Genomic DNA, 27,543 nt, shown 5'->3' on the forward strand with positions numbered 1-27,543 from the left:
CCCGCCGGATTCGCAGCTCCCCTTGCAAGGGCCGCCTCCCTCCCTCCCTCCTCGCGGCGCCTTCCCAGGCTCCTCTCCGGGTAAACAGCGATGGCCGCAGACGAAGGAGGCGGAGAACAGGATAACAACATGGGGAACCACTTGCAGCTCATTCCCGGTAATGGTCGCTCCCGGCGCGCGGCGCGGGCCGGCCCTTCAAGGGTGGGCGGCGGGGGAGGCAGAAGGGCGTGCGGAGTCTCCTGAGGTATTTGGGTGGGGGGCGGCGGCGCCTAGTGCGTGGCAAAAAGAAACGGGGCGCTACTGGGGGTGGGGGCAATAAGACTCGGGCAAGGTAAAAGCCACTGGCTCCGAAGAGCTTCCTGGAGGAGGAGTGGGGTGGGGTGGGGTGAGGGGGCCGGGGGTTTGTGACAGTTGGGGTGTGTTTAAAGAGGTTTGTGGGGAAGAGAGGAAGGAAATAGGGGAGTGGGTGTATCGGAAGCAAAGGAATTGGGAAGGGGGGACTCTTAAGGAAACCGCAGCGCTAGGGCTTTTAGGAACTGGAGTTGCTTTGGGAGAGGGCAAGGCATGGGTGAGAGCTGGCAGTTTCAGGAATTAGGGGAGGGAAAATGTGTGTGGTGTACTGGGGGTGGGGTGGGGAAGAGGTGGTGCCGAGACCCAGATAATATGGGGTACTGGAGCCCTTGGCGTAGACAGTGGGTGTGGGGACAGGGACTGGGATGGGTGGCCTTAAGTTGGAAAAGCGGGGTGTGTCTGGAGTAGGGCAAGAGAGGAGCTGACACAATCCAAAGGCAAGGAAGGGTGAGACTGCGTTGGGAGGAATTAGCATCCCGCTGCCATCTGCCTGCATAAAGCTGGAGGAGCATCTGGAACCACTCCTGCCTGCTCCTTAAGCAACACAGCAAACAGGTGGACATATGTGTGGGTTTTTTATCGCAGGAGGATGCGAGGACTTTTCCAGTTAGGTTTCTGCCTCTCTCCGGTGCCACTAAAGGCATAGGAGTTGTGCGAGGGAACTGAGGCTGCAATCCTTGGTTCCAAAGATGAAGAAGAAGAAGAAGAAGAAGAAGAAGAAGAAGAAGAGTTTGGATTTGATATCCCGCCTTTCACTCCCTTTAAGGAGTCTCAAAGCGGCTAACATTAGTGCGAAGATGGAGATGGTGACCTGAAGGAACAGAAAGGGAAAAGTGCAAGTGCGGGTGCTGGGATGTTGTTGTGGACAGAAAAGGAAGGGTAGGGAATTGTGGTCTTGAGAGAGTATTGGAGCCTGGAACTTGAGGTAGGACAGAGAACTGAAGTGTTAAGGGAGGGTAGGGGAAATCTTCCAGGGTCACAGATTGAGAAGAGTCTGGAGTAATAGTGAGGTATCATATTTTGGCGAGGAAAATAAAGGCAGGAAGATGGATGGGTATTTGTGACATTGGGTGGTGAGGGATCTGGCGTTTGGAATGGAGTCAGGGGGGAAATATTGTATGACTGGGGCAGAAAGAGAATAAGCAACATGGTACTGGAAAGCTGGTGGAGGTGAGAACCAAGAACAAGAATAAGAATCAAAAGCAGCAGACTGAGACATAGGCCATTAGGATTTAAGGAACTGGAACAAGGGGGGAAATGTGTAAGGGCTTGTGGTAAGTATTCACAAATCTGCTGCTACTATATAAACATTGTGCTGTGTAGTAGTAACATAGTATGTATCTGAAGAAGTGTGCATGCACACGAAAGCTCATACCAAGAACTAACTTAGTTGGTCTTTAAGGTGCTACTGGAAGGAATTTTTTTATTTTGACTATAATAGTAACAGTTCAGACTTGTAAAGTAGGAGTATTAAAATTTGCTTTTCTTTGTCAAACAGTAGTCAGCCAAATGTCCCCAAGTGATTGTGATATCTGTCCCCTGTGTGTCATCAGGGGTATAAGGCTAAGAAGTAAACCTTACACAAAATCCAGAGTGGAGTCCCTAAGATAGTTGGATGGCACCTTGTATGCCTACTTTTGGCAACTCATGCAGCCAAGCTGGTGCCAGACATACTGTTCTGCTTTTCCCCTTCAATGAGGCTGAGTAGGGGGTCTTGTCATTTGGGTAGCCCAGGACCTCCAGACACACTTCCCAGGCTTGTGCTCCAGGGAGGTCACTTCTGCGCTATCACAACAATTTGACTTCACACTTGGAGGTGCACTCCATTTTCTCCCGAAACAGATGGATGCCATTGATGTATCTCCAGCAGGTCACTCACTCTGAATTGTGAGGTGTTGTTTTAAGCTGCCCTAACTAATCTCTGTGATGTTGTCTGTCAATGGGGAATGGGGGGAAAGATTGATGATATATGCTAAGGAGTGGTTCACAATAGTTTTTAAAATTACTATTTATCATTTACAAAGCACCCAAAATGTTCTAGGTACTATACAGTGGTACCTCAGGTTACAAACATTTTGGGTTACAAACTTCACTAACCTAGAAGTAGTACCTCGGGTTGAGAACTTTGCCCCAGGATGAGAACGGAGGCCCTATTAGCGAAAACGTGCCTCAGGTTAAGAATGGTTTCGGGTTAAGAATGGACCTCCAGAACGAATTAAGTTTGTAACCTGAGGTACCACTGTACAGAGATTTAAGAACAAGACTCCTGGCCTGCGGACTTTCACTTTAATAGATTCAGTAAAAAAGGAATAGGGAGGGAAAGAGAAACAAGAAAATGAATACTGTATGCTGTTTCTTGAAGTTACATAATTGTTCTTCTAGTGACCAGCTGAAATGGCTGCTGAGGAGATTGTTCTGTGATGAAAGAGAAAGTGTCATATGAGCAAAAGAGGTGCCATAAATTTGGCTGTGATGAATACAGGGTTTTCTGTAGTCAATATAAATTTTGATTCTGTTAAAAAACAAAACCACAAACAACTAAAAGCCCAAATTGTTTAAAATATGTCTGTAGCAGGCCATATATATTTTATCTGAATAGCTTTCAGTTGGATGTGCTGTGGTGGTAAGAGAAGGTAGCTTAGGGAAACAATTACTGGTTTACTTTGATAAGAGAAGACTCAAAGGGCTATCTACATTAGATCTGTGTTCCATTTACTAATCCTTTACTATTATATGTGCACAATTTTGTGGTCATAAGACTGGTGTTCCTGTCACCCGAAGCAATTCAATTCAGGCAGCCTCTGTTAGGAGGGCAGAGCTGAATTTCTGCGTGTTTCAAACTGAAAAATAAGAAAAGGGGAAAAATTCTGGCCACTTCTAATTGGAAAAAATAGACCATTATCTCTTTTCTTTTTGTGAAGATTAGTAGAAAACTACTCTTTGACACTCACACTATGTCATTTGCAACAGTGATGGGGCTAGCTATTGACCATAGGCTATTTGCTGTTTTGCAGGGCCTGCCAGATTTCAGCTGAAAACTGTACCCCATTTGTACAATGTCATACCATGTAGAGGGGTGACAGCTGGGTCTTTTTGATGATGTCTCAATTATAAGCATCTGCTCACCTCAGACTTTATATTTTTCATTTTTGTTTAAGGGGTTTTTACTTCGCCACACATTATTGATCGTTAGCAGTAAAGTAAGCATTTCCATTTAAAAAAAAAATCAAGACAGGTCTAACTGCCTTCTGCTAAGTTTTTTGGCATGCATAATTAGTTATGAGGTGTCGAGCACAGTCAGATTCAATACATAGTTCACAATAAAATTATTTTCTTCATTGGGTTTAGGTTAGAAATCAAAACGATTCCTTGCTTGTTAAGAACAGAATGATTCCTTACTACGTGTTAAAAACAAGTTAGCAATAGTAGTATATTATTCTATTGAATGAGTTGCATTTCCTGAAAAGATTTCACTTGGAATATACTTCAGAGAGGAAATGAACAAGGTGAGCAGCTGGGCATATTGGAATGGTTGCAAGAAAGTAAAGGTGGAAAGGAAATGAAGGGAGAAAACAGCATACTTTGCTTAGTCGTGTGCAGTTGGCTGGTTGCATGGATACTGTGGTAGGTGTTATCCTTAAAGAATGAAACTGAAAGGAAAGATTGTGACTAAACCTGTTTTTCCAGCTGTTTTCTTGTAATACGTTGGCTGCAAGTTAATATGTAGAATTGATATTAATAAGACTTCTTAGTATTAGTCTAGTGTTCAGGGAGGAATGCTCAGTTTACATACTATTTGCATATGGAAATATTGGTTGCTTTTGCATAAGACTGTGGCAACTTGGGTTTCTGTTCAGTATGTAATTTGACTTTATTCTTTGAACCATTTGTATTGAGCAATTAGAATATTTTTGGCTACTGGCACCCTTGGCATTGTGAACTTTGCTTTTCTCCTGCTCTCTGCTTATAGTGCAGCTTAATTTAGAAGTTGGGTAACCATCTCTATAGATTTTGTTGCACTATCATCAGAGAGCAGGAAGAAAGCAAACTTCACCATGCCATGGATGCCAGTAGCCAAACAAAGTTTAATAGATAACATGGGAGATTCAGCCTTAGAGCAGATGATTTAATTAGAGCAGTAGTACCAGCGTTTTGGGATCTACTACCTGTGACCTGGGATCCACTTTTAAGCCCAACCAGATGCAAGTGGTTGTTTAGCTGTTTTTCAATGTAGTACATTTCTGTTCTTGCCTAAAACACACACAAGAGTTTTAACAGTTTTGCTGGTTCTACCTGAGGTTGGTACATAACCCACTGCTATGAGCCTTCAGAACCTTTCTCCAACCATTCAGTATGCTGTCCTGTGTTGTAGAAATGTACAAAGACTGTGACTGTGCCCTTTCTGTAAAACTGCGACTCTCAAAAGTGTCAGACTCATAATTACTGTTCCCCAGTTATCCAAAGGAGAGCTTCAGTATCACAAGACTATTGACAAATGAACTTCTTAATCCATATCCTGCAGAATATAAATGTTTAAAATATAAATAAAATATGTTGTTTTGCACAACAGCAAACCATACTGTACTGTGTTACCTGAAACACGTAACAAATTGGTCGTGGCATAAGCCTCTGTGGTGAACTCTTATTTTTTGCTGCAACATTTAACACAGCTATCCCTCTGGAAATTATTTTGGATGTTTACCTTAATTTAATATATCTTAAAATATGTGTGTAATTTCACTTCCATCTTAAGATGATAGAAGGCAAGATGTGTGGTGTCTTCATCCACCTGTATTTTGTCTTGCATCTGAGAAAGATAGGCTAAAGTGATGGTTTTTTTCCATTGTGCCACTGCAGTAAGATGAGTCATCGCTCTTCACAGGCTTTAGGCTCTTTCAGCCAAAATGCAGCACAGTTAGGCTGCCACTTCTTTTCGTGTTAAAATAAGTGAAAATGAGAAACAGAAGAGCGCTTAGCATGAGGTGGTCTTGAGAATGAAACACGACCTTATGCTAAAAGTAAATGGCAGCACATTTTAAAGGTTGCATCCACCATTTGATCAAGCTTCAAAGGAAAGCTTTACAATGGAATGTAGATAAAATTGCCTTCTGCAAATGGGCCTTTAAAAAAAATTATTGAAAGGTGACATAACCTGATAAACTATTTATGAAATGTGAAAATTGGTGATGAGCTACTCTGTGTTCAAACAGCATAGAAAATATGAGACCAGCATTTTAAGATTTCAGAAGCAAAATTAAGTACAATGGTACCTCGGGTTACATATGCTTCAGGTTACATTCGCTTCAGGTTACAGACTCCGCTAACCCGGAAATATTGCTTCAGGTTAAGAACTTTGCTTCAGGATGAGAACAGAAATTGTGCTCCGGCGGCGCGGCAGCAGCAGGAGGCCCCATTAGCTAAAGTGGTGCTTCAGGTTAAGAATAGTTTCAGGTTAAGTACGGACCTCTGGAATGAATTAAGTACTTAACCCAAGGTACCACGGTATGTGGCTATAGTTGCTTCTGCAACAGCAGTGCAGGGAAAGAAGTGTCATTTTGACTCTTAAAATTTCAACACAGTAAATTTTAATTTACCTTGTGTGTTGAATGTGTCATGGTATGCCAATACTGTTCATATTGATAAAATGGTGTAGGAATGTCATGGCAAGGTAGAATCATTCATCATCCTCGTGGTCTAGATCAAGGTTAGCTAATGTGGTGTCCCTTATACATTGTTGGACTTCCTGCATCACCTATAGTCAGGGATGATAGGAGTTTCAATCCAGCATTATCCGGACATTACCATATTGACTACCCTTGATCCTAGGCGTCTCTTGGAGTTTGGGGGCTGAGCTGTGCTCACCATGGTGACTTGTAGCTTGACCTACATTCTGGAGAGCAATGATTGCTGTTTCAATGGGGTGAACAGACCTACACTTTATGACTTAGCTTTCTACAGCTTAGTAAAAAAAATGCCACCCATGTTTTATGATGCACTCCTACTGCTCCACACTGTGTTTCACTCTCCATCTGGCCTTTTACTATTATGGACTGTAGTTTTTGTGAAATAATTTGCCTGTTCACCTAACAGCTGAGCAGCTGTGTATTTTTAAATGTAATTGTGCGGAGGGATTGTTTCCTTCAGGTTAATTTGCCATAACCCAGGGGATTAGAATGGAGGTAGCAACAAGAATCACAACTAAACAAGCCCTTCAAATTAAATTCTGGCCAAAGAAGAAAGATATAATTTTTTTCAGTTTGTCTTCCCATCATCTGATGTATGGTTGATGGGCAGAAAGGGATGTTGGAATGCCCTGCCTAAGAAAGTGTACTTGGCCCCATAGTTTAGTTTTTGTCTGAGGTTTTCTAAACTGTGCATGGAATCGCCATGAGTAGAGGAGGCTCCCTGCTCCAGATCTTTACCATCAGATTAATTGAAGGTGGTAGTGATGACATAGTGGAGAGGTTTGGCAGCACACCTGTGTCTCCATGTTTACCTGTTAGTAGAACTAACACCAGAATTGGGTTAGAGAGCTAGTATGGAAAGGAAAAATGTTAATGCACCCTACTGATTTAGAGGCTACAAATCAGGTGCAAAGATTATGATTTACGTTATCTATGGTATTGAGGGTATTCTGTTTGCTGTGTGTGTTTTTTTAAAGGGGAATACAATTACAGGAAACACTGGGAATGTTTGCTAAAGTGGCATTAGAATATTAAAGAAGCATGAAAAGATACAAATCATCATAGATTTCTGCTCTACAGTAATTCATGAATGGGTGTGAATGCCTTGACTACTCATCTAGAGCTAGCCCAAGACTGCGGAACAAACTAGATATGCTTCTTATAATGCAGTTTGGCATTTCATAGCTACGTTTTGTTTAACAAATAGGTCAACTGGATATTCTGATTGGACCATGATGGAAGCAAATCATTAAATCCTCTCCAAACCACCACCCACAGGCAACATTCCAAATCTTGTATGTCCCTTGTGCCAGCAACATGTTAAACAAAGAACAGCCGTACAAAACTAAACTGCACAATAAAAGTCATGTCTAGTTTGGCCCAGAACATCTTTCCATATCCATCTTATTTACCTGATTTGGCATTCTGATTTTTTATCAGAATCTCAAAAAATTAACCTGCATGGTTAGCATTTTTCTAATGGAGGTACCGTAAAAACTAAAGTGGTGTGGTTAATAAAGTACCATTGCAACAAAGTGATTTTGAAAGTGAGATATTGCTGTGAGAAATGTGTAATTTGTTTTAGGCGTCCAGTTGCTACCCCTCCCAGTTTGGTGTCACCTGCAAATTGGATGAGCATCCCCTCAATTCCTTCATCCAAATCGTTTATAAAGACTTTGAACAACAGGCCTAGGAAAGAACCTTGGGGCATTCCACTTGTCCGTTTTCTCCGGGATAATGAGAAACCATTAGTGATCACTCTTTGCTAGCTGCAACTCTACCTAACAGTAACCTCATCCAGCCCACATTTTACCACCTTCTTCAAAAATATCACTGGTGTCTTTGTCACAAGCATTTTGCATATTAGCCTTTTGAGTCTGCCATGCAGAGATCCATATTGTTTTTGTAGAGCTCAGTACATAGAGCTTCTGTTCTGTTTCATGGGTTGGATGCAGACTTTTCTCTCACTGTTTGCTGAAGAAACCAGGATCCTATGGGCTTCCTGTGGATTGAAGAAGCTCAGTGATCTTCCCCCCACTACCACTTGCCTCACTTCTGCAAAGGGTTGCCCAACCCTCTAGAACAGTTTTTGTGGGCACGGAGTGAAGAGGAACTTAAGGGACCATATATCTCATGGCAAAGCATATATTTTATGTGCACAAGAAAGTATTGTAGAGTAATTCCTGGGCATTTATTTAACAAAACTTGAAAAGACATTTATTTAAGTTGGACACTTGTTTCTAGGTAGTTTAAATGATATTTGGCTAGTCCCTATAAGGCAACTGCTTATATTATAATTTGTCACAATACTTTGCAAGTGATGGACTTTCACCATCATTTTTTTCGGAAATATTTCCCTGATATCAACTATTTTAGGCAATTTAATACTTGTGGTACTTTATTTTTTTGACAACTTGTTTTTTGTTTTTCAAAAAACTTTCTTGGACTTTTTAGCAGAGAGTGAGGAAGAAGATGACGTTGACATGGAAGTTGAAGATCAAGACAGCAAGGAGACTGAAAAGCCAAACATCATTAATTTTGATACTAGCCTGCCAACTTCACATGTGGTATGTGTGTCATATTGTTGCTCTTTCCTCAGCATGTGTGTTCCATGTTGGAAAGTTAGAGCCCCAGGGACTATGTATATGGAACCATCAAAAACCATCTTCCACTCCCAAAGAGATTTTACTTTTTACTGTGACTTCCAATTTTACCTCATGGTAGTAGCAAGAAAGTGAACCTAAATCCAGTCATGTTCTCCTACTAGAGCAACTATTTGCCTCATCCTGTTATGGAAAAATATCTTCTTATAGGGCTGTGCACTCACTTCCAGTTAGCACTATAGTCACATTGCCTAGTATACAGGGGTTTAGTTCCAATGGTTGCATGTAGCCAAAATTACCTTTTCTTTAGCTGGCAAGGAAGAAGGAGACTTCCCTGTGTGTCCACTGCCTCTCCTTACTTCATATGCCAGTGATCACCAGGCAGAAGGGAGGAGGAGGGAGGGAGACAGAGAGACACAAAGGCAGAAGAAAAAGGCTGGAATGGATCTGGAACAGAGGTGCAGCCAAGCATGTACGATTGAAATTGCATATGTTAAATATGTAGAAGATGAGGCTCAATTGTACTGCAAGCATGGGAAACACTAGTGGCTATTTTTGTTTTTCTTAGGGTTCCGTAGATCTAGTCCATTCATCCTAAAGCCCTGTTGTCTTTAATTTTTGCGTTTATAAACTCTGAATGATTCCAAGAACCCTCCCACTGAATTGCGACTTCTAACTGCTTTTTATTTCTTATTTTGGAAAGTATTTAGGATCTGATATGGAAGAGTTTCATGGAAGGACTGTCCATGATGATGACAGTTGTCAGACTATTCCAGTCCTACCCCATCTGATGGTAATGTTGATTCCTGGACAAACACTGCCTCTTCAGCTCTTTAGCCCCCAAGAGGTTAGCATGGTGCGGAATTTAATACAGAAAGACAGAACCTTTGCTGTTCTAGCATACAGGTAAATTAGTAAATAGAGTTGCAGTTATGTGAAATTTATGCCATATCTGTAATGTAGAATGTTACGGACTATTGCATTGTTGTTTCGTGTTGTTACACTCATTGCCTGCAAATCCAGAGCAGCTTGGGGGCTGAGGGGAAAACTGAAGATTCTTGATGAAGAGGTAATTCTGAAACAAGCTTACAGTAGCTTTTGCTAATATGTTGGTTTTTCTTCTTCTTAGCAACGTACTTGAAAGAGAAGCACATTTTGGAACGACAGCAGAAATTTATGCCTATCGAGAAGCGCAAGAGTATGGAATTGAAACAGTCAAAGTAAAAGCTGTGGGAAGGCAAAGGTTTAAGGTTCTTGAAATAAGGACTCAATCAGATGGGTAAGGAAATAAGGAATATGTGGCAATGTTGAGCAGGGGAGCCTGTTTATATCCGGCAAAATTTTACAATCTTGCCAGTCTTAAATTTTCTCAAAATTCTCTCTTCACAGTTCGGTGTTGCTTAGAGAAATAGGTGGGATATCTAAGTAATGAGTAATAATGCCTTTTGTGTGTACAGGTGTATGGTATGAAGCCACTTCTCTGCCATGTAAATATGATTTTGGCGGTGTCATACTGTGAACTAATCCAGGGTGTTTGATGGTGTGCTACATAAATGCGCACCTTTAAAATTAAGGATTATGTCTTTATGAAGCAGTGCATTTATTCTCTTCAGCAATTCTGAAAACTATCGCTACTTTTGTGGCACAACTGATATTTATTACTCCCTTTGTCCCTCAGCATCACAGACCTAGCAGAGGATGAACAAAAATAAAATATTCATGTTGAATACATAATGAGTCCTTTACAGCAAACGGCATCATAAATAGCAATAGGCTACTTAGTTAATGCAGAAGTAACATTTAAATCTGTCTTTAATTTTTTTAAAAACCCCTAAATAAAGTTTTTCCAATTCTAAGATTATTATTTTTTAATTAAATTTCCATAGCGTCATTCTTACGAAGATCAAAGGGCACTTTACAATATATATAAACCCAATAGTTTAAAAGGCCATAGATTGTTCAATTAGCCAAAGGCCTGGGAGAAGAGGAATATTTTTGCCTGGCCAACTATGCAAAAGGTTGGGAAAGGGGGGCTGTTTCCTGTCTTTTGCTAGATGGGGGTTTCTGAGATTATTTTTTAAAGACTTGTTTTCCTGCCAGGGGGCGCTCTCAAAAGAGCCCTCAGCAACTTTTTAATTTGGGGGGTTTCATCTCAAAAAAAACAAGAGCCTGTTCTCCCCTCTCCCCCCCAAAAAACCCCCCCACTTTTTTTTAACCTGGAAAAGTTTTGAGCCATAGGTGGCCACTGTTGGACTACCTTCTGAAAAGGGAGCACTAGGGAAAATATATGATTAAGGTTTCTGTCTGTTTTGCAGAAATCTGTGTGTATAGAATGAAAATGATTTAAATACGTGTTTCCCTCGTAATAAATTCATAATCCTTACTTGGAATGTAGCAATTTGAACACAAGATGGCGGCACACATTAACGTCAGAAACTATATGTGTTATGGGAATGTTTTTTAAACAGGGTGGTATTCAAAGAGTAGACCCGTTGAAGTTAATGGACGTGACTAACTTAGGTTCATTAATTACAGTGGGTCTACTCTGAGTTGGACTTGGTTGACTACATCTCTATAAGATCGTTCTCTTCTGTAGTGGTGGCATGGTTTTTGTAACCATTCTACACTGGGAGAGAACAAAGGTACCTGGAAAAAAGAGGAATAAAGTTCTTTGTCTAGACCTGTCTTATGCTTTACATGTTTTTCAACTAAAATTTTCGTTATGATTGGATATTATCTGTGGAATGTCAGCTGAATAACACATATCAGGAGGAGACAAGTTTTGCGGTGGCATAAGACTTGGAACTTGTTTGGTTTTAATATCTTTGCCCATTTTAAAAGAACACACTTATGTTCAGAAGCACGTCTATTGACCCTTTGGGTTTAACTAGCATTGGGGAAAATCCAACCAAATAAGTATCCATTATAGGCTGCAAAAGTAAAATGTGGAACTGAGATTTTTAAAATCCATTAAAATTTATGGGAAATTTATTTTCCCCCAGATGTCTTATTGATGTAGCTAAAGGGGCTGAGTAAATAGACAGACAGTTTTCATACCTATGTGAAATCTCTTTATCAGAATACAGCAGGCAAAGGTGCAAATCCTCCCTGAGCGAGTTCTGCCTTCAACTATGTCAGCAGTGCAGCTGGAGTCCTGCAGCAGATGCCACATATTTCCTTCTTCCAAGCCTGCAGCATGGCAGGATCAACATATACATCAATGGCGGCAGAAATATCAAAAGGTCAGAAGCTAATGGTATTTTTATTTTTTACGTTTTTGGTATGACATTTCAAAAATCAATATAAATCCCATCTGTGTGTCTCTCCTTTTATAGAAAGACGTATGAAATGGGACGGTGCCTGTCAACCCCCTGCTGCCGCAGATTATTTGTATGACTTATCAGTTCACCACAATGGGCAGCTGCACATTTTATATTAGACAAGTTATAATTGGTTCCAATTATCTTTTGGCTACTCATTTGAAGGAAAGGTCTTTTTTGTGTGTGTGTAAGGAAAGGAAAGTGTGTGGGGGGAGACTAATTTGAGAGGCTTAAGTCAAAATGTGTGTTAAGCTATATGCTGTAGGTTTCATGCCTTATGGAAATGGAACAGATTGTGACACATTCCAAGTGTCTTCAGAGGAATAATGCAGGATTAGTTCCGGCTTTCTTTCCTATCTTATATACAGTGGTACCTCAGTTTAAGAACAGCCTTGTTTACGAACTATTCAGTATATGAACTCTGCAAAACTGGAAGTAGTGTCCTGGTTTTCAAACTTTACCTCGGTCTAAGAATGGAACCCAAACAGTGGAAGGGGACCGGTAGCAGGAGGCCTCATTAGGGAAAGCGCGCCTCGGTTTAAGAACGGTTTTGGTTTAAGAACGGACTTCCGGAACAGATTAAGTTTGTGAACCAAGGTACCACTGTATATTCTCGAGGTGTGGGTGCTTATGTTGCCAAAATAGGTAAAAAGGTAAAGGACCCCTGGATGGTTAAGTCCAGTCAAAGGTGACTATGGGGTTGCGGTGCTCATCTGGCTTTCAGGCCGAGGGAGCCGGTGTTTGTCCAGACAGCTTTCCGAGTCATGTGGCCAGCATGACGAAACCATTTCCGGCGCACTAATTGCGCACAAGGAGGAAGTGTTTGCATGCTTGAGGAAGCCCCAAGGTTTGGTGAAGTACAACAAATATTGTGGAACTTGTTACAAGAACATCCTAAGAGAATTGTGCATGCTCATTTGGGCAGAAAATGAAAACTGAGGGTGGGTAAATGACATACAGTGGAACCTCAGGTTATGTACCGTCCTCCTTATGAACACTTTGGGTAACGAGCTCCGCTAACCCGGAAGTAGTTGCTCCTGGTTGCAAACTTTGCCCCGGGATGTGAGCAGAAGTCGCGCAGCAGCAGCAGGAGGCCCCATTAGCGAAAGTGTGCCTCATGTTAAGAACGGTTTCGGGTTAAGAACGGACCTCTGGAACAAATTAAGTTCATAACCAGAGGTACCACTGCATCCTGAAAAACGGGTGGAACCACGAGCAGGAACACACCTGTTTGCAGGTTTCCCTTTTTCTAATTGTATGGGAAAAAATGTGGACTGGGGCTGGATCTAGACACATCAAAGAAGCATTTCAGTTTAAAGCGTTGTTAATTTAAACAGGGAAAGCAGGTAGAGAAAAACGGGGCTCCACGTTGCCATCTGGTGGCACAATGTTATATCGCACACACAACGCATATATATCTGTTTCTCTGCCAGTCTAGCTGAGTCCTAAGTCAGATTGGTTGATGGCTGGAAACTTTTTACTTTTAATCCGTAAGAACATAAGAAATGCACTGATAGTTTAAGCTAAAGATGCATATAGGGCAGCACTCTGTTCTCATAGTGGCCAACCGGATGCCCAAATGTAGCCAGAGGTGCAAGTTCAGGTGCTTGGTGCAGAAGTCTGGGACCCTGTTCATCAGAGCAGCCCCAAAACATGTCTTCTTCCCTTTCCAAGTGACTTCCCTGGAAAATGAGGGCTTTCAATCTCTCAGAAGAAACCTGCAGGAACCTGAAGAGTACTAGATAAAGAAGAGCACAAACTAATGCCCCAGCCTTGTTCAGATAGTGTTTTGGGTCAAATCTTCCAGTTGCTCAATATTATCCAAGTAAACAGAATTCGCTGAGATGCTCTTGCTGTGGTGGCTATGTGCTGTGCAGTTCTTTTTCATTTGAAGACGAGCCCTATCCTGTTATACCCGAATAGTTTTCCTCAGGCTTAACGCCATAACTTTTCCTGACCTTAATGGTCATGCATGTTCAAGCCTTAGCAAGTTCCTGGCACTTTTGTTGCCACTCTCCATAGTAAAGTACTTAAATGAGAAGTTTTGAAGTAACTATTCAATTGGGTGCAATTCAGACTAGTGAACTGAAGGGGAAATTGGTATGAAGACTTCTGATTCTTCATCAGATGAAGGTGGATTCCCTCACTTCTAGCTCCAGTTACACTTCTAGGTTTGAATTCACTGCAACAGGTGTGTGCCATTTTATTTATTTTTGGCATTTTGTGACCGCGCGGTTCTTCCATTTATCAGTCATACGTCTGTTTAAACTCTCTCAAGTTCCAATTGATCTCTTTACACCTCTTATGGACACATAGTTCCTACTGCCTAGTTATTTGCCTGGCTAAGCTGCTTTCTGGAGTTCTCTATTCTGCCCTTATCTATTGCTAGCCAGGCCATTCCCAAATTTGCTTCACTCTCGGTCTCAAGCAATCACATCCTTCTTATTAAAGGAATATTTTTTATATTAATCTTCACTTCTTTGGATACCTGCTGTGATAGCCTCTTTCAATGCAGAGCACAGGTCTGTTTATCATAAATGCAATTATTCCCACAAGCACTAGTTTAACAAAACTTTTTTTTTCAAAGTCTCGGAATAATCTCCCAACACCAGACTTCTTCAGCGCTTGTGTAAAGTCACTCACATTTCCTCTCTTGGTATTAATTTGCTAGCTTTGGGGAAAGGTAGAATGTGTGGTTCATCCATGTAGCACTATTAACAAAGACTCCACATCTCACCCTCAAAATAAAACTTGCAGAAAATAGTGTTAGCTATTTGAACCATTGCTCAGAGTAAATCTGATGTCTTTAAAAAGTCCTTAAGTGGACGTTTATAACTATGGTCCCTAATTTTGGAGGTAACTAAAATGACCGTTATATCTTCAAGGAATATTGTTAGCTTTCCTCTTCTCTTTTGTGATCTCTTGGATCCCTTTTACCTTTTCTTGAGGCTTAGCTCCCCCCCCCCCATGCTGTGTTTCAGCTAATAACTGGAATGTATACATGAGTTTTGCAGCTTCCTGATATATGCAGCAGCGTAGACACAGCTTCACTTAACCCAAGCCGTTTGAAGAGCTTTTCTGTGCGATTGCAGCAGCTTGGACCTCATAAATGCAAACAGACCAAGGTTGCTTTCACACAGATGAGAATGCCTTGTATTCCAAACTCATTTTGGCCTGCATCATTCACACAGTGGTGTGCTGTGAAAAACAAGAAGGAAATAGATGTGTTTATATCGGTTTGTATTCTGTTGTGGCTTTGTACGAAGCAACTCATACGAAGGAAGCATTCCATTTTTGCTTATTTCCCCCCACCTACTACCCATTTACAGTCCCTGAAAAGTTGTTCCAGAAGTGGGCATAGTTTGAATAATGGCCCAGAGGTTTGTAGAAGGTAGAACTGGGCAATATATCAATATATTGTCCAATACTGGTTTGAAGTCCTCTACTGTGATATCAGTTTCATAATTTTTGACCTGGCAATATATTGTGAATCATGATGCATGTATGTGTGCTCTGCAAAAATAACAATGTGGGAACAACCGTGAAGCCACTCTATGCCTCTACATAGCTCCATCCTTATTTCAGACATTGTATATTGTGAAGTTTAGTTGGTGGTATAGCATGATGTTGAAAACCAGATATCACCCAGCCCTAGTGGGAGGATTGGCCAAAATTGCATGTCCCACCTTGCCTCACTTATATTTTTTTTAAAAAATCACATTTTGATATACCCATAGATTTTACTTTATTAGTTTAATCTGTAATTGATGATGATTATGCCTTTAAAGAGTGAGAGTTGTGCAGGAACTTTCAGGGCTAAAAAACCCTTCAGTAGCAATTCAATGGTTCCAAAGTGTACCCTCACAGAAGTAAAAACAGGGTTAAAATGTTTACTTCTGTGAGGGTATACTTTGGAACCACTGAATTGCTAGGCAGCATGGTCTGAAAAGCAGTTGCAGTAGGCTATTTGGATTTTAAGTAATATTTGCACTATTGGGGTTGGTGTGAATAAAATCAACTTAAACTGCAATATTTGGAATTATCACAGTAGAAATATCAACCTGATGTCTCCGGATTAAAAAAGTATTGGAAACTATGTTTAAAGATATACATAAAGGGGATCAAGCACATTTCTTTCTACTCACCAGGGTTTTCTCAGGTTCACAAGGTGTGTTTTGTACCTTCATAGTAACATAGTGAAACAAATAATGATGCTAATAGAGCATGCATTGGAGAGGGGAGATTTGCTTGATGAAATATTTATAGAAGTGTTCTCTTTCCTCTAGTAACTGAAGAATATCATTTATTACTTAGCAGTAAGGGTAAATATCTATATCTGTTTTGTCTTGCAGCGCAAATTCCACTGTGCTAGTCTGACTTCCTGGCCGTCTTGGTTGTATTCCTTATATGATGCTGTAAGTATTAATAAGGTCTTGCTCTTGGTTTTCTCTCTCAATCTGGCATGTTCTTTTTGCCTCCGAGAGAACAAACCTATGTTTTTAAATGGCAGCTAACCAGTGAAATGCTACTTTGTATTAGATATCTGACCTTCTGTCAGATATTGCCAAGGAAACACAAGTTGCTGTCTCAGCAAGATTGCTTCCCCCACGGCCTATACCTAAACAGCATTGACAGGTTCAACCACCTCTCGACCAGCATGCAATCGTCTTGGTCGAGATTAACAAGAGTGGGAACCTCTGGACTGTACAAGTTCTGCAAGGGATAGATATAGTCTGCCAATACACACTGGAATCCACCCTGCAATCAGGAATGTCAAAGTGGCAGGAGCCAGGAGTTTGGTGAAGAAGAAACTGAGTCATAGGCTAATTCAGCAGCAGGATTACATGGTTTTATTATGCCCTACATCTGCCATCCAACACACTTTCACCAAGGCGTGTCTAAGACTATCAACTGATAAGATTGGTGATTGCTAAATGGATTGTATCTAAGGATGACTCCTTTCCATGAGTGGAAACCCCATGGTGAAATCACTGGGTACCACTCATAACGTTTTAATATGTCACAGTTCCCTCAACCCTTACAGAGAGCTAATTGGTTGGCATACATATGTTTAGAACAAGAAAGGTGTACTATGTGCCCATCTTGCCCATGGATAAAACAGTATGATTCAGGGGGTCACCAAGCTTTTTGAAGTAGTGGGGACATTTTGAATTTTGAAAGAGGGCTGGGGGTGCCAAGCACAAAATGGCTGCCACAGAGGGGCATGGCAATAATGCAGAATTAATGAGACAACCATGCCTGAAAACCTTATTGTTACCATGGGAATTCAGCTATGTCCTACTTGTCCTGATTGTGGAGAAAACACACACACACACACACACACACACACACAGAGAGAGAGAGAGAGAGAGAGAGATGCTGTTGCTATCTAACAACAGGAAGCATTCCTTGGTACCATGAAAAGTACACAAAGTAGCCATACACATCTTATTCCATAGAAGCAGGTACCTGCACATTTTACTCCATAACTTTATTTCTAGGAGGCCTAAATACTTTTTGGAAATGAAAGCTCAGAGATTTGGGCACCACTGTAAGACTTCAGCTGTGCCATGGCTTAACACCAAGCTGAAATTCATAGAAGTGTGAATTAGACATTGATACGTGTGTGGATTTCAGCTTGGTGTTAAGAAGCTGCACCTTTTTAAATGAAACTTTGCTGCAGAAGATATAGCCAGATACACTTTCTCTACTTTATTCTTCATTCTTTTCTTTTTTTTTTAAAGAAAAAGGAGTTTGTATGTTTAAATTAGGTTTTTCTTCCAACACAAGGAAACCTTGATGGAAAGAGTCAAGCAGCAGCTGCATGAGTGGGATGAAAATCTTAAAGATGAATCGCTTCCATCAAATCCAATAGGTACTCTTAATAAATAACTTTTCCTTGAAAATTGTTCTTGTTTGCTTCTCTATGCACTTTAACTGATAGAAGAAAAAGTTGCATTTGCCTAGCAAAGTAGGCTCTGATCAATGAAAGCTCATGGCCGCATTAAGACACTACACATTTTCCAGTTCTCCATGGTATAGGGGATTGGCCATGAATAGTGTGTATTCAAGACAGTAAGATTCAATTCACATCCCAGTTTGGCATTTAAAAACAATAACCTGATTTCAGTTCACAGTGATTCAGACATTGCCTAATTTGGAAAATTTAAACTTTATGTTTTCACATGCAGGTTTTTTGTTTTTTTTAATCTAGCTTTTCTCTGTTTGACAGACTTGGATAGAGTTTGTGGGCATAATGGCCCTTCCTGGATGGATAAAGCCAGTCAAACCCTAGGGTTTTAGTTTGTGCTGGGCACCTTTTTATATACACACACACACACACACAGAGAGAGAGAGAGAGAGAGAGAGAACGCATTTCAGAAAGCATTTACTTGCCCTAGCCTATTGTTCTGTGGGAAATTTGCCTAAAAGGAATACAACAGAGAGGTATCCCTAGCTAAGAACTCTGCCAAATTTTGGAAAGATGTATAGTGGGTACTTAGCAGTAGACACCATTTTAAATTTGATTTTGTGGGGACAACTTCCCTTCCTGTGGTTTGGTGGGCAGCAGTTTTATCTTGAAAATGGCATGCATAACAGAGGTGCTCCTAGAAAAGTCACCTGCTAATTTTCAAATGGAGAGACTAGGAAGTTATGAATAGTGAAGGGAACAGTTTCAAACCCATTTTCTGCTCAGTTGACACCAACATAGCAGAAAACTATAGAAAGTAAGTGCAAAGCTAGTTTGAGAGACGTGAATGTGGGCATGTGGCATAGCAGCAGCAGGACTTGAATGTCCAGCATTTGTCCAAGCAGGGACTGCTAGGAGGGCTATTAAAAGAGAATGGAATAGGCACTAACTAATTTCTTCCTGATTAGAGGCTAGACGGTTCCAAAAAACAAACAAAAATACCCCTCCCTTCTCTCTCTCCACCCTGACATTTTCCTTATCTGGCTAGCTTTGGGAGAAAGATTTCACTTTTGACAAGCACATTGTTTCCAGTATTTATTTTATGAATCTCAATGCCTAAAAGGCTTTGGAGATTCCTGCTTTATTTCAGAGTGCTTTGGCAAGACCCTATTTTGGTTCAGACAAATTGCAAATCTTTGGCTCAAGGTTCAGGACTTGTCTGGATCTAACACACACCCCTGTTCCCTCTGTACCTTTTAGAGTTGTCCGCTTTAAATAGCACATAAGCTTCCTTCCCAACATTGCAGATTTTCGGTGTGAAAGCCACAAAAAATGACTTATATGTGGTCATTGTCAAGTAATAGACAATATAGATTGCTACTACCACATGTAACCCCAGCACCACATCAGGCATCAAACAGAAACTTCCATTACTATACAAGTGAGCGGCTCATATTTATAAGAAAATGGATTAACTATGTCATTTAACATTGCCTTTGCTCTTTGCCTTGCTTTACAGTTTGCATAATGCAGCCTGAGAGAGTTGCATTAAAAAAGCAATATTGTCACCTTTCTGATTTCCCCCCCCTTTCTAATGCTATATGTAGTGCATTTTTTAAAGATCATAGTCCGTATGCATCTCCTAAAAAGCATGTGGCAGAAATTGCCACTTCGTTTATTCCAGTTGAGCTGCTGCCAAAAAAGATTGCTGGTAGATTATGATTGATTCCTTGTAATAGTTATGCACTGATTAACTGGAAATTATAATGTGCTGTGTGTCTGCTTGACCTTCTTTTAAATATATGAAATTGAATTTCTTCAGATTTTTCATACAGAGTTGCTGCTTGTCTGCCCATTGATGATGCACTGCGAATTCAGCTGCTTAAAATTGGCAGTGCTGTTCAGCGATTACGATGTGAACTAGATATAATGAACAAAGTAAGTGTACTGAACTCCTTACAAGGTCTTGAAATTGTTCTCTTGCTTACCTGGGAGCAAGTTCCCAGTTAAGACTTTTGAGTAGACACAAGGCTATCAATAGCTACTAGATACGATGGCTATGGGCTGCCTGCAGGATTGGATACAGCATGCTCCTGACTATAGACACTTGGACACAACAATGGTTGAGTGCTATTGCACTTATGCCCTGCTTTTGAACTTCTCATTGTCATCTGGTTTGCCGCTTGTGGAAAATGGGATGTGGAATGATGATGGCCAGAGGGACAGTCAAGGATAGAGACATTGGTGGCTCTGTTCCATCACTGGGTCTAGAGTGTTTCCAATTTTGCGAGTCTTAGATCTTTACAACTTTCAATAAGGTTGTTGTCAACCTTATTACATTTAACGTGTCAGTCTCTTCATTGCCGCCACAGAAAAAGAGTTTCAGGAAGCAGTTATGAAAACTTCTTCAAGGAAAATAAGGTTCCAAGTGGTCTCCTTTTTAAGAAAAGTTACTGGATTAAATCTGCTTTGCTTGCAATTTAAAGTATTTAAACAAAATGTTTTGTGGATCTTCCGTTCTGTTAGTTAAAAAGTGTTAGTTTCCCCATTTATGTTTGCTTTATTGCTTTTGTAGTGTACGTCTCTCTGCTGTAAGCATTGTCAAGACACAGAAATAACTACTAAAAATGAAATCTTCAGGTGAGTTTGCAAAGGGCTTACACTGTAGAAATTGCCCTCTTAGCTTCTAAACTGCATTTTAACAATTATACATTTTATTATTTTAGCAAGCAATTTGTAAAGATTGCATTTTAGGTGGAGAATAATCCCAAAACAAATATAATCTTTATATATATATATACACACACACACACACACTATATATATATATATATATATATATATATATATATATATATATAAAATGACTACAAATGTTTGGCTCTAAGTGGATCTCACTGATACATGTGAAAATCACTGAGAGTGCTCGTGTTCTCTTATAGAAAATTTTTATTCTGCTGCTGAGAAATTTTCACAGAAACATGTTAAGGCAATGAACCAATATGTGGTTGTTGGCCAGATTGTTGAAGCAGGTAACAAAATGTTTTGGGGCAGAGTGTTTCTTGAAATGCCATCCCTTGACCTCAGTTAGTCTTGGCTGGTCTCCCCCTTACTATCTATCTATCTTTCTATGTATTTTTATATTATTATTATACCTATATACTACTGTATCATAAGAATATATTACAGCTGTTTACAATATAAAAACATAAAACCAAATAACAACATAATAAAAAGGTAACAAATTAAAACAAAAAACATTAAAAAAGATAGACCAATTTATTTATTTAAAAAAAATTATAGCATTCACCTACAATTCCATGTTTCTGTGATCTCCCCCCCCATGATGAATATTAATGTTATTTCAAAACAGTAATATTCCCATGTCTAATTTCTCACCAGCCACCAGTATCTTGAGTTTTCGAAGTTGACTTTAAAAAATTTGTTTCTTGCAGTTTATCTCTTGGTGGGCCTATGGCTGCATATGTGAATCCTCATGGATTTGTGCACGAGACGCTTACTGTGTACAAAGCTTGCAACCTGAATCTGACTGGCAGATCTTCCACAGAGCACAGCTGGTTTCCTGGGTAATAAAATGCCTCTCATTAACGCTAGTAGGTTTGGGTACTAATATGCTGTTTGAATGCTTTTGCTTTTTACTGTATTGGTGTATACCTCATACATAGCGTATACCCCAAGAACTAGTAAAATAAAGAGTTCCTGGGAGGTGCCAAAAAAAACCAAGCCCCCAGAATATTGAGCGTTGGGCAGGTGGGAGGGACAGACAGCCAAGACACCTTATTCAGGTGTGCAATATATTTCTTCCTTATCCATCACAAAGCTCCTTGTGGCTCAAGCATTTCTTTTAATTTGTACTCACCATTCCTGCATGCAGATAATGATTTTTTAACAACTTCAGGGCATAGAAAACCGATATTCCTGCTGCTGTTCTGGTTCAAATGCAAACTGGATTATTGCTTGTTTGGAAATACTCTCATAAGCATTACCCGTCAGGGAAAGGTTTCTAGCCTAAACATCTGAATAACCTCTAAGCAAATTTGTTAACTCATATTCTAGAAGCCACCCATATAATTTTAGTTCATGCCCTTAAATTGGTTGGATTCTGCCAGTACTTGCTGAAGTACTATACAGTCGTACCTTGGTTTTCGAACAGCTTACTTCTCGAATGTTTCGGCTTCCGAACGCTGCAAACCTAGAAGTGACTGTACCGGTTTACAAACTTATTTTTGGAAGCCAAATGTCTGACGGGGCTCTCGCAGCTTCTGATTAGCTGCAGGCTGCATTCAGAAGCCGCGCTTTGGTTTTCGAATGTTTTGAAAGTCGGACGGACTTCCAGAATGGATTCAGTTCGATTTCCAAGGTACGACTGTGGTGGCTTTGCTACTCTGAGCTCCAAGTGACAGTAAGGGCTATTGCAAGTAGTGATTTATGAGATATATCCTGCTCAAAAAGGCTAATACGATGCTGTCCACTCCTAGGTATGCATGGACTATAGCCGAGTGCAGAATCTGCGGAAGCCACATAGGCTGGAAGTTTACTTCAACAAAGAAGGATATGTCACCTCAAAAGTTCTGGGGATTGACCCGTTCTGCCCTGCTGCCAAGGATTCCAGAAACAGAGGATGAATCTGGTAAAAGATCACTGTTGCTTTGCCTGTGATCAGATAACCTTACCTTGGATGAATTAGCAGTCAGTGTCTTCTTAAAAAAAAATCAAAAAATCTGCAAAGTGCTGCATCTTATGTCTGATTATCTAAAAGGATCTGTTCACCTGAGCTTTGTGCAGATAAAAGTACTGTTGCTTCCAAAGGCCCTGAAAAAAATGACATTTTAAGATTGAGACTTCTGGAGGAAGAAGTACCAAATGTGCAACGGAGATGAGAAAAAAAATAGCCCCCCCCCCGATTCTTTCATAAACACTGAAACAGACAGCTCAGACTTAGATTTGCCCTGTAATAATGCAAGAAGACTCATACTATCGGTGGGAAGATAAAACTGTGGAGGAGGAATGAAGACTGAGCGTAACTCAACTTGTGGATAATGAACAGGTATAAGATATTGCCCACTGTTATATTTGCCTGTAGAATGTTGTGAATTTATAAGAAGCCCTGTTTTTTTAACTGTGTGAAATAAGCTTACAGGTATTAGTGTTTGCTTGAATAAGCCTTAAAAGAGGACAAGGCCCAAACCTCCTATAGGGGTTCATGTGATGACAGTAGGTCCCTCGTCACAAAGTGGTTGCTGGCAGAAGCCTGCTGCTGAAAGGACTATTATATGCAATTCCTTTGTTTTTTAAAAAAATCCCTATAGAATTGTTTTGTTGTATCACCTTTAGCTGATTTTGCTCCATTTGGCATGTTCTGACTGATTTTATTTTTTTAAAAAACGAAAACATAAGTTATTCATGAAAATGTTTAGGACTGCGATAAAGTGTAATTTTCTTCGTTAATATCTTCCGTCTACCATATTGCGATTGTGTCTCTTTTTTACATGTCTAAGATTCTGTGGGGTCCTTGGCAGTGCCGTTTCTTTTGGCATTGGTAAGTTGCAGCTGTCTGTAAAAAGTCTGAAAGGGTGTAATTCACTTATAACTTGCTCTTTAGAACAGGAACTAATGCTTCCCGTTTGAGCAAGTTGGTTTTTAGGAGACATGTATGGGTTATTGAAATGGGGGCTAAAAACCGCAAAAGTGTGTCTCTCTCTCTGTGTGTGTGTGTGTGTGTGTGTGTGTGTGTGTGTGTGTTTTGCCTTGTTTTCTTAGAATGCACTTTGGCAAGGAAAGTCTGCAGATGGCAGACTTATTTTACATATATTGGTATTCCCCACCCCTCCCCAAGTCCATTTTTGTCACTGCACTTCTTCAGAATATATTGTTAGAGATCTCGTTAAGGGTGGCTAGGTATCTTGTTGAAGTAACAGCATTACTGATTTTATAAGAACCAATGTATTTATCTGTGGAGGGAGATAATGGCTTTAAAAAAAGCAAGCCCCCAAGTTTAGTGATCCTGCCATGGCTTCCGTCACTCCACTGCTGAAAACTTATTTTGCTGGCAATAAACAGCATTAGACATAGAAAGGGTGTTAGGAACTCAGTGTGCTTGATAGATAGGAACAAGCAACTCTTGTAATTCAGGGTTGCTTCCTTGAAGTCTTCTACCTCTGTAGTACTATGTTGTTTTTTTATTTCTCATTCCGGTCACAACTGAACGATCACCTTTATTTCGTGCTGCAGCACTGTCTCTCCGCTGAGCTGTGAAAAGCAATAGTAGCTAAAACCTCATTTTGGACAGAGATGTAGGTCGTTGTGTTAAGAGAGAGCATTTTAGCTTTTTATTTTCTCCAAAAGGAGCTTGTATAGGATTGCAATATTAAAACATTAATGTGAAAGCACAGGATTGTGATGACTGGCCTGTACTAAAACGAGTCAGGATACTAGAGAGCTTTCTCCTAAGTGGGAAAAATGTTGGAGCCTCTGTTTTTTGTTTTTAAAGAGGCTGGAGTTTTCATTGCCATCAGTGGGATTTGCGGGTGGCAAGAATTTTGAAAGGGGGGGGCTCTGTTTTGAATGGTGGTGGGACATGACCATTTGTGAAGCTGGCATGTGGGTAAGGGGTGCGTATGTGTGGATTTTGAACCTTTGCTAACAATAGTGTAATGCTAATATGACTTCTACATGTTAAAATCTCATTCTTCCATCTCTTATGTGATGAATGCTCACTGTAGCCAGTGCCCCATTGCAAGACCTCTCTCTACATGCTGCTACCATCTCTTCACCTCCTAAGCATGATGAGATCAAGAGCAGGTCTGAGGTTCCAACACTTCTCTTACCCACCATTGTAGGAGGGGAGAATGTTTTCTTCTTCTTCTTCTTCTTCTTCTTCTTCTTCTTCTTCTTCCTCTTCCTCTTCCTCTTCCTCTTCCTCTTCCTCCTCCTCCTTGAACAGATCACTTTTACTACCTCTTCCCCACCATCACCCCAACCATATTATAGAACAAACTTTTCTATCTTGCACAGTGTCATAGGATCAGGGAGGTCCCACGTTTTCAGTGAACCAATACGTTTGTTAAATTGCACAGATCCTGTACATGCAGATGATACAAGCCAGGACCTGTTCCTGTTCTTGCTGTACATAGAGGTGAGGTAGCAGAAGCACTGCCCACATATTTTATTAATATCAACTATGTTTGTGTGCAAGCCAGCTTCCAATAAACAGAGGTTGTGTAACAGCAGTGTTTGATGAACTGATGTCAATATATTTTACTGGCTTTTGTTATGCAGTTGCCGCAGAAGAAGACAGAGTAGTTACACAAGACGTCAGCAAGCTTAAAATTTGCCTATTTGGTGGAAATGTGTGTAAACACAGGGGGGGAGTTGATTTTTTTAAAAAAGAGGAAAGCATTATAGTGAGATCAACGAGAAATAAATACTCCACTAATTTCATTTAATGTTGACTTGTTTCTGCCTTCTGCCCCAGTCTGTGTAATGGGTTTGATATTATCAAGCTCATAACATTTTCTAGCTTATAAACTAGTGTGATTTCAAGTAACTGCTAAAACCGTATATGCTGGTGTTGTGCAACTGGATGTTGTACCCTCAATGAAAAATTCTTTATGTAGATTATATGCTTTCTGGTTCCAGTATAAAACCAATAATGCTTCTCTGTGTTGGCTTGGTTTTTCCTGTGCTCGTATATTGTGGGTTTTATGTCAAACAACTGGAGAAAATGAAAATTCTCAGGGAGCTAAAGTCTATTATATCTTCATGTTGAAACAGATTATAAAAATGTCAGAATCGGTATTTCCTTCTGAGCACTAAATATTAGATAATTGCATTTATCAAAAACATCCCTGCTGTGCAAACCTATACATGTCTACTCAGAAATAAGCTCCACTGAATTCCGTGGGACTTTATTCCCAGATACGTGTGTGTTAAATTGCAGTCTTAGGCATTACACATTGAAATTAGCATGTCATAAGTTAGATCCATCAATTTTAGTGCATCTACTCTGACTGAAATTTCGTTGAATTAACACCCTTACTGTTTAAAAGGTTTTTCTAAAATCAATATAGATCTTATTACAGATCTCACATCTTTATTTTCACACACAAATAGCTATACAAAACATTTTTTTCTTGTTACCGTTTATGTGGAAGTGCATTTCAATTTTCATGCGAAGCCTTTTTAGTAGTGCTGTTTCTATTCAGAGAACAATTCTTCGTCCATCCGGTGGTGGTTTTTGCCTGACTGTTGTTAAAACTGCTCTATGAAAGCTGCAGTAAGGAAAGCACGCTGTGCTTGTAGCTGCTCCTTTGTTTGCCTTTGGGAAGAATAAATTAGCAGCTAGCCTTGAGAGGTAGAAAAGGAGAATCCCCAGTACAGTCAATGACCCATTTGCACTGGGGTTAGGTTCCTGGCCCGTGTGTCACCAGAGTACACATAAGCCCTCTCCCTACGCCCCCCCCCCAAATTCTGTGTATGCGTACACAGTCATATGTCAGTTGGATGCGCAGAAATGGGTCATTGCCTGTTCCCAGAACCTGTGCTGAGCGGGTCTTGCCCCCCAAGCAATGCGGAGAGCTTAAAAGCTTATGTTGCGCCAGGTCCGTTGGGTTACCCATCATGAAAAGAGCTTTTAAGCTGTCTGCCTTGCTTGGATTTAACTACCGTATTTTTCGCTCTATAAGACGCACCAGACCACAAGACGCACCTAGTTTTTGGAGGAGGAAAACAAGAAAAAAAAATATTCTGAATCTCAGAAGCCAGAACATCAAGAGGGATCGCTGCGCAGTGAAAGCAGCAATCCCTCTTGCAGTTCTGGCTTCTGGGATAGCCGCGCAGCCTTCATTCGCTCCATAAGACGCACACACATTTCCCCTTTTTAGGAGGGAAAAAGTGAGTCTTATAGAGCAAAAAATACGGTAATTTCTGCTGGCCTGCCTTCAACCACATATAGTTGAAATCACACAATGTGTGTTAGATGTGATCATACTGCAGTTAAGCAGAGAAGACACACAAATATCTGATTTCCTTAAAATAAATTAGAAATTAAGCAAATTTCTGCAACGTCCTTGATTGGGCTTGCTTGACAGCCGTTTCTTGGAAGTCCAAACTTGACCAGTTTTCCTACCGTCTGAGCACCACACTGCTGACATTCTTGGACTATAAAGCATTTAAATCTAAAGTTTTCCTGCCACTTTGTGTTTCTACTGTAATTTTTTAAAATTTTATTTCCAATACTTTATAATATGCTTTTTTAATTTCATTTTTTGTTTTGAAAGCACTCACTATTTCTTATTTTTCAAGGTCCTCCAGATTTCAGCTTCTTCAAAAGGAATGTATTTCTTACTTTAAATTCTGTGGCTGAGTTTGAAATAAGGACTTCAGAAAAAGGAGAAATCATACGTGAATTAACAACATAATCCTTAGGTTTTCTTTTTTAAAATGTTTGGAATGTCTGGGTTTTTTATGCATGTCGGAAAACATTTTTTAAATAGCTCTTTGGAAGTTACAAAATAAATTTATTCAAAACATATTCTCAACTTTGAAAATTTTGTTTTGATCAGTAGTTACATTTGTTAAATTAAGAATTTCACATTAAAGACAAATTGCTTTGAAGACCGGCGAACGTAGTTTCTTCATTCCAAGAAAATTTT

At 40.2% G+C, this 27,543-nt stretch overlaps 1 protein-coding gene across 3 annotated transcripts; it reads left to right on the plus strand.

Annotated features, from left to right (window-relative positions):
• CRBN (cereblon) lies at window positions 1-25,550 on the plus strand. Of its 3 annotated transcripts, none has more exons than XM_082210299.1 (11): window positions 1-157; window positions 8,490-8,602; window positions 9,342-9,544; window positions 9,768-9,917; window positions 11,718-11,880; window positions 16,311-16,373; window positions 17,749-17,833; window positions 19,692-19,807; window positions 20,445-20,509; window positions 21,325-21,456; window positions 22,369-25,550. In XM_082210299.1, the coding sequence occupies exons 1-11, from the start codon at window positions 91-93 to the stop codon at window positions 22,547-22,549; spliced, it is 1,338 nt and encodes a 445-aa protein (XP_082066425.1). In that variant the 5' UTR covers window positions 1-90; the 3' UTR covers window positions 22,550-25,550. The 3 variants fall into 3 exon arrangements, with proteins under 3 accessions (XP_082066425.1, XP_082066426.1, XP_082066427.1); XM_082210300.1 differs by having other exon boundaries at window positions 24-157; window positions 8,493-8,602; XM_082210301.1 differs by lacking the exon at window positions 1-157 and adding an exon at window positions 1,346-1,625.
• The last annotated feature ends 1,993 nt before the right edge of the window (window positions 25,551-27,543 follow it).

Source organism: Podarcis vaucheri (assembly GCF_965113315.1).
Source record: "Podarcis vaucheri genome assembly, chromosome: 2".
Lineage (NCBI taxonomy): Eukaryota > Metazoa > Chordata > Lepidosauria > Squamata > Lacertidae > Podarcis > Podarcis vaucheri.

Coding starts and splice junctions, on each gene's coding strand:
- CRBN (XM_082210299.1), top strand. CDS start 91: ATGGCCGCAGACGAAGGAGGCGGAGAACAGGATAACAACATGGGGAAC. Junction 17,834..19,691: donor GCTTCCATCAAATCCAATAG/GTACTCTTAATA, acceptor GAATTTCTTCAG/ATTTTTCATACAGAGTTGCT. Junction 19,808..20,444: donor AACTAGATATAATGAACAAA/GTAAGTGTACTG, acceptor TTGCTTTTGTAG/TGTACGTCTCTCTGCTGTAA.